A 6,780-nucleotide genomic window follows, 5' to 3' on the forward strand; every position below is an offset into this window, starting at 1 on the left:
TAATGAATAATTCACACCACAAGTACAGAAAAAGCATACAGAAAACAAATTGAAGGCTAGTTTGGTCATCCCAAGATCATTAAAATTGGCTAACCCCTACCATTGTGCACAAAAATAGAAAATGTATAAATAAAACAAAGGGACATTTATTAAACGCAGGCCCACCCTGTCATCTCCCCTCAGAGTCCTCCTGAGCATTGCTCCTCCCACCTCCCCAGAACATCTCCAGGTACAAAACTTTAAATTGACAAAAATGCACAAGTGTAAATGATTACCTCTTAATATGTGCTTCATTTAAAGTTTTTGCCTTGAACAGCCCCAGCCACTCAGCCATTTGCAAAGAGAACCAGCAGATGAAATTTATCACTCTCTTTTTGCCTCTCCCTCTGTCACCATTACTAAGTCACAATAAATATAGAATTCATTCATTTAAAGAAATAAAACTTCAATTAAATAAAATTGGTCTTCAATTCTTTTTTATTAAGATTTGGAAGAACATTCATGTACTCATGTTCATATGAATGCACGAAACTAATTTTATGAAGATAACACATCCTTATTCATCTCTAGCATCTGAAACTTATGTTATAAATTGAAAGTGGTTTAAGCAGAATAAAATCACACAGTCACAGCGACAAATTCCGGTGGGGCAAGAAACTGTCCACGCTTGATCAACACTGGTTTCAGACGTCTGGGTACCATCACTGTCCACCCTCAGACACCCACTGCTTCTGAGGCCCTGTCTCACACAGACCCACCCTGTCATCTCCCCTCAGAGTCCTCCTGAGCACTGCACCTTCCCAGAACTTCTCCAGGGGAAACTTTAAATTGACAAAAATGCATAAGTGTCAATAATGACCTCTTAATATGTGCTTCATTTAAAAATTCAAGTCAGTTACAAGGATTCAGATTGGTAATGTGAAAACCGACATTCTTCTGTCATGGCGTCCTCAAGGACACAACAGGTTCCTGATTCCGAGGAAGTCGCTCCAGTTCCTTTCCTATGGCCACCCAGATTCCCTCAGGCATCAGCTCATCCCCACTACAGGGTCTCTGCTGGGCTTGCGGAGAAGTAGCAGCAGCAAGTCTTTCTGCGTGTCAGAGATGCGCCCTCTAGTGTCCAGCATGCGGGCTACCCAGCACAAGATTAGTCTGATGCCCTGTGTGCCTCAGGTTCTTCCTGCTCAGCAGAGGGCTGGCCTTGCCCCTCCTGGGAGGAGCTCTGAGCAGGTGCCAGCGACTGGACAGCAGGAATGTGCTCCGGGGCCGGGGCCAGGGCCGGGGCCGGGGCCGGGAGGAGCCAGCCCTGGGCAGGGAAGGCCCAGGCCACCTGCGAGGCCAGCGCATAGCAGCTCTGCATGGCGCTGCATAGAGGCCCGCGGAGCTGTGCCAGCGCAAACAGCTGCTCCTGGGTCAGCGGGAACTGCGCCTGCTGCGCCTGCACCCGGGCTAAATCTTCATAAATGGCCTCAGACAGAGAGCGCAGGGAGGTCACCAGGCTCTTCCGAAGGGGCGGTGGGTGGTCTGCTGGGGACCTGGACCTGCGCCTCCTCTTGTGCCCAGAGCGGGCCCTGGAGGATCCCCTGCGAGGTTCCGCATGCGCCTCCTGAATTCCTCTGTCATTTCCATCGTCCGAAGGTTTTGCTTTCTTTTGCAAAGTCACGCTGAGCTCTTGCACACAGCTGCCTGCAGAGACACACGGGAGACACTCAGCACAGCTCCTTGGGCCCTAAAACCTAAGTCCTGCCCCCTTCACGTGAACCCCACCGAATCCTGCACTTCCTTCCCCACAATGGACTCCAGCAGGAACCCAGGCAGCACACATCCTCCTCCTCACACGCTCTCGGGATCTTTAAACTGCTCTCAATCTCTGACAACCCCTCCCTTCCCAACCTTGGATAAGCTCCCTGGTCCTGACCCTCTAGGTAGAGAAAGCACGATGCTACCTGTCCCCGTGTGGCTGCTGTCCTCAGAACTGATTGTCCTCTTCCTGGAGCTCACCCCGTCACAGCTGGACTCTGATTCTGCAAAACACAGGGAGTTGGAGTGCCTGCCTCCAAAGGCACAGCCACAGCCCAGGTCTACCCAGGACACAGGGAGCAGCGCCTCCCACCAGTGCTCCCTTCCCCCCTGGTCCCCGTACCCCAGCATCTCTGAGGTGCTGCTGACCCATCTGGTCTCAGGGCCCCTGTCTCCCAGAGAAGACTGTGCCACAGCACCCTGTGACCTTCTCGCTCCAGGTGAGTCTGAACTGACCTGCTCTGGCAATGCTGCTTCTGCCTCTGAGCTTCCTTTCCTGGGACTTCTCCTCATGTGGACTGGGCTTTGATCCTACAACAAAAGAGAGTACATATGACTGAGTTTCCCCACGAAATAAAATAAAAATTCCCCACGTGTATAAAATTTGTGTCCTCCAAAGGTTGTGAATCTCTTTGTCTACAAAATTGAAACTTAATGCTGCAAGTATTAAGGGGAAGGGGCCAGCTCTGTGGCATAGTAGGAAAACCCACGGTCTGCAGTGCTGCCATCCCATTACAGAACTGGTTTGAATCCCAGCTGCTCCACTTCCAATCCAGCTCTCTGCTATGGCCTGGGAAAGCAGTGGAAGATAGCTCAAGTTCTTGAGCCCCTGTACCCGTGAAGGAGCTGTTGAAGAGGTCCTGGCTCCTGGTTAAGACCAGCACAGCTTTGGCTGTTGCTGCCAATTGGGGAGTGAACCAGCAGGTGGAAAATCTCTCTCAAACTCTGCTTCTCCTTCTTCTGTGTACCTCTTTCAGATAAATGAATAAATCTCTTTAAGAAAAAGTATTAAGGTGGAAGCTAATGAAAATAGAAATGGATCAAGGGTGGGGAATAACCTGAGACGTGGACAATGTTTAGACTGGGTGATGTTGGGAAGGAGGAGTCCGGCTGTTGGAATCTTGGTATCTGAATAAGGAGAGATCACTTGCACAGCAAGCTCCCTGACAGATTGGATTGTCATGTGAGTTTTCCTCCATACTCTTCTGTATCCTTCCCTACCCTCATAAAATGCCAGAGCATTTGGGTCATGAACTATTAGGGACATGAAGACTTTTCTTGTGAATTTCCTAAATGTGGTTTGAAAGAAACGTTCCTTCTTTAGTAACATGTCTCAGATATGTGTCATGATAATGAAAAACTAATAACATGTATGTATTTTATCCCACCGGCCCGGTTTTGTCTCAGATTTCAAGTTTCTGGCATCCTGTTGGCTGAGCCAGTTAAGCCAGGATCAAAGAGAAATGAGCACATTAGAGTTCCATAGGTTCATTGCTGCCACATTTCTCAATAGGCCCCTGGAGCTACCAGCTACTTCCCATTTCCCACTTCGAAATGAAACCCTCCGTTACACACACAGACCAGTTGCAAGGTTCCAAACCACCTTCCACACTCACCCTGACATCCCAAGGACCTACCTTGCCTTTGCAGGCAGCTCTCAGGGAAATCAGAAAACAGTGTCTCACCTTGTCCTTGTGGTGGTTGCTCCTCTTCATCTGTGCCCCCATCTTGAAAAGACCTTTGTGGGGAAGAGGGCAGCTCAACTGAGAGCCCAAGAGCTTCCTGGTCTGCACTTTCCTGTGCCATCCTGAAGTTCAAGGTTCCAGGCTCAAGTGTGCAGAGAGGGAGGATAGCCGTGCTCCATCTGCCTTTTAAAGCCCCTCCTGAGGGCGGGGCTCATGCCTATTGGAGGGAGGAATTCCTTTATCCTGTCAATCACCAGTGCACACATCAGTTTTCACCTGTGGTGGTGGTGGTAGTGTGACACGGATGTAAGGTCCGTTTTTGGTGTCCAATTCAGAAATACAGTGTGAGAGGACACTGGGACAAAAGGCAGGGGACTGGACCCCATCTCTTCCAGCCCAATTACCACCCAAATGTGTCAATAAGACCCTGCCTAGATTTCCAGCTGCAGAATCAAACAAGCTGCATGTTGACATTTCTAGAACAGTTTTCCACTTGGATCCGGTGCTGTGGCATAGCCAGTAAAGCTGCCACCTGAAGTGCTGGCATGCCATATGGATGCCGGTTCCTGTCCCAGCTACTCCACTTCCTATCCAGCTCTCTGCTCTGGTCTGGCAGAGAAGTGGAGCATGGCCCAGGTCCTTGGGCCCCTGCACCCAAGTGGGAGACCAGGAGGAGGCTCCTGGCTCCTGGCTTCGGATTGGCTCAGCTTCTGCCATTGTAGCCATATGGGGAGTAGACCATCAGATGGAAGAACTTTCTCTCTCTGCCTCTGCCTCCATGTAGGTTTGCCTTTCAAATGAGTAAAGAAATCAGTAAAAGAAAGAGATAAAATGAAATGTTTTCTATATGAAGAGAATAATCAATAGGATTCAATTTTATAGACACAAGCTAAGAAATCCTAGTGCTTCAGCAATCACAATATCAAAATAATCAATTGTATCACAACATAAATGTTAATATTCAAAAGTATGTGAAAAGTGATAAAAGGCATTCCATTGTGCCAAATTAGATTAAGTGAGATCACCTGAGGGTGTAGGGTACAATCTCATCAGTCACCACCTGAAGGCCTGAAGGTCTTTGTTTCACACCTTATCAATCTAGGCCTGGCACTGTGGCTCAGCAGGTTAACACCCTGGCCTGAAGCACCAGCATCCCATATGGGTGCTGGTTCAAGACTTGGCTGCTCCAATACTTTTCCAGCTCTCTGTTGTGACCTGGGAAAGCATTAGAAAATGGCCCAAGTCCTTGGGCCCCTGCACCCACATGGGAGCACTGGAAGAATCTCCTTACTCCTGGAAATATAATATTTCTTATGGATAGCACATTCACTCATCAGGTTACAATGTCTGGTTACAATCTCATCAGTCACCACCTGACGGTGTTTTTTAAAACCTAATTAGGGCTGGAGCCCTGGCTTACTTGGCTAATCCTCAGCCTGTAGTGCTAGCACCCCAGGTTCTAGTCCCAGTTGGGGCTCTGGATTCTGTCCCAGTTGCTCCTCTTCCAGTCCAGCACTCTGCTGTGGACTAGGAAGGCAGTGGAGGATGGCCCAAGCCCTGGGTCCCTGCAGCTGCATGGGAGACCAGGAGGAAGCTCCTTGCTCTGGATCAGCTCAGGGTCCGACCCCAGCATGCTGGCATAGCGGCCATTTTGGGGGGTGAACCAATGGAAAAGGAAGAACTTTCTCTCTGGCTCACTCTCTCTCACTGCACTGTGATTTAAGCCCCATTTTGGAACAGCATCATTGAATAAAGGGATGTGCATTCAAGTTCTGGCTGCTCTGCTTCTGATTCAGCTCCCTTCTACTATGCGTACCAAAGCAGCAGATGATGATCCAAGTTTATGTGCCCGTATTAATCATGTAATTGCTCTCCATGGAATTGCAGGCTCCTGACTTCTGCCTTAACAAGCCCCAGCCATTCAGCCATTTGGAAGGGATCCAGCAGATGAAAGATTTTCTCTCTCTCCCTCCCTCTCTCTCTTCCTTTCTTCTCATCACTATGTGTCAAAAACTAAATAGACAAATGAAATTCTATATATGGAATTAATTTGTGTAAATCTTGTTTTTCCATAAACTTATGAGGAAGCCTCATGCCCACATAGCAACCTAGAAATATAATATTTCATATGCATAGCACATACTCACTCATCTCTCTGCCTATGGGTACTTACACTGTTTCCAACATTGGCACTACGAGTCAGCATTGCTGTACAATAATTCATGCGGTGCCTTCTCTCTCTACACAGAGATTGAATTCATTTGGATTTATACCCAGGATAGGGATTGCAGGATCTATAGCAGTTTTAATTTAAAATTGCCTTATTCCTTTGATAATTATTTGTTATACTATTCTGAGGAAAGATAAATTTTTAGTTTGGATAAAATCGCTCCATTGTTTTCCATAACGGATGTAGTAACATATATTCCAGCAACACTGGATAAGTGTCCTCTTCTACCCACATCCTTGTCTACATGTCTTATCTTTCTTTTTTTTTAGAACAACTCAGCAAAATAACATTCTGGTTTATTGTTGGATAACTTGTTTCACAAGTCCATCAAAGACCAAAAGCAAAAAGTACACAGAAACTTCATAGACAAAAAAAGATAAAAAGAACAATCTTTGGCTTATGGTGGGAGAATTTTTTTATTTGTGAGAGAGAGTTACAGACAGAGGGAGAGACAGAGAGAAAGGTCTTCATTCTGCTGGTTCCTCTGGAAATGGCCTAAAGAGCTGTAGCTGAGAGCCAGGAGTTTCTCCCATCTCTCCCATGCAGGTGCAAGGGTCTGAGCTTTGGGGCCACATTCTAATGCTTTCCCAGGCCGTAGAAGAGAGCTGGCTTAGAAGAGGGGTATGTGGGACTCGAACCTGGCATGCAGATGGGATTCTGGCACCACAAGCAGATGCTTAGCCCACTCTACCAAACAAACAGAAAATTTACGGTACAGCTAAGTACAAACAAACAATAAAAAAAGGAACGCTTGATGGAAAATTTGCTGCTGTTGTTGATTTTGCTCTTTTACAGTTTTTTTTCTCCTCTGAAATGTAAATGAACCTGGTCACAACACAAGTACAGTCAGAAGCAAAGAGAGAACACCCTGTAGGCTGGTTTTTCATCCCAAGATCATTAAAAATGGATGCTCCCTAACAATATGAACAAAAATACAAATCATAAAAAAGTAAAAATACAAAGGAACTTTCCCTCCTGAAGTACTTTTCAGATAAAAGCAGAGCTGAATTTTTTTTCCCTACCCTGTTGCAAACACACTTGATCTTGGTTGGGAGGTGCAGAGAG

The 6,780-nt window shown here is 47.0% G+C and overlaps 1 protein-coding gene across 1 annotated transcript; it reads right to left on the reverse strand.

The window, feature by feature from the left end:
* Positions 1–1,147: 1,147 nt before the first annotated feature.
* Positions 1,148–3,606, reverse strand: LOC138847070 (protein FRG2-like). Its single transcript, XM_070064705.1, has 3 exons — positions 3,486–3,606; positions 2,257–2,331; positions 1,148–1,686 (listed from the first exon to the last, which is right to left on the reverse strand). Exons 1-3 carry the CDS (start codon positions 3,604–3,606, stop codon positions 1,148–1,150), a joined length of 735 nt encoding a protein of 244 aa, XP_069920806.1.
* Between the last annotated feature and the right edge of the window lie 3,174 nt (positions 3,607–6,780).

This window comes from Oryctolagus cuniculus, chromosome 19 (genome assembly GCF_964237555.1).
Source record: "Oryctolagus cuniculus chromosome 19, mOryCun1.1, whole genome shotgun sequence".
NCBI classification, from domain to species: Eukaryota; Metazoa; Chordata; class Mammalia; order Lagomorpha; family Leporidae; genus Oryctolagus; species Oryctolagus cuniculus.

Coding starts and splice junctions, on each gene's coding strand:
- LOC138847070 (XM_070064705.1), bottom strand. CDS start 3,606: ATGGCACAGGAAAGTGCAGACCAGGAAGCTCTTGGGCTCTCAGTTGAG. Junction 2,332..3,485: donor GCAACCACCACAAGGACAAG/GTGAGACACTGT, acceptor CTTTTGTTGTAG/GATCAAAGCCCAGTCCACAT. Junction 1,687..2,256: donor AAGCAGCATTGCCAGAGCAG/GTCAGTTCAGAC, acceptor GTGTCTCTGCAG/GCAGCTGTGTGCAAGAGCTC.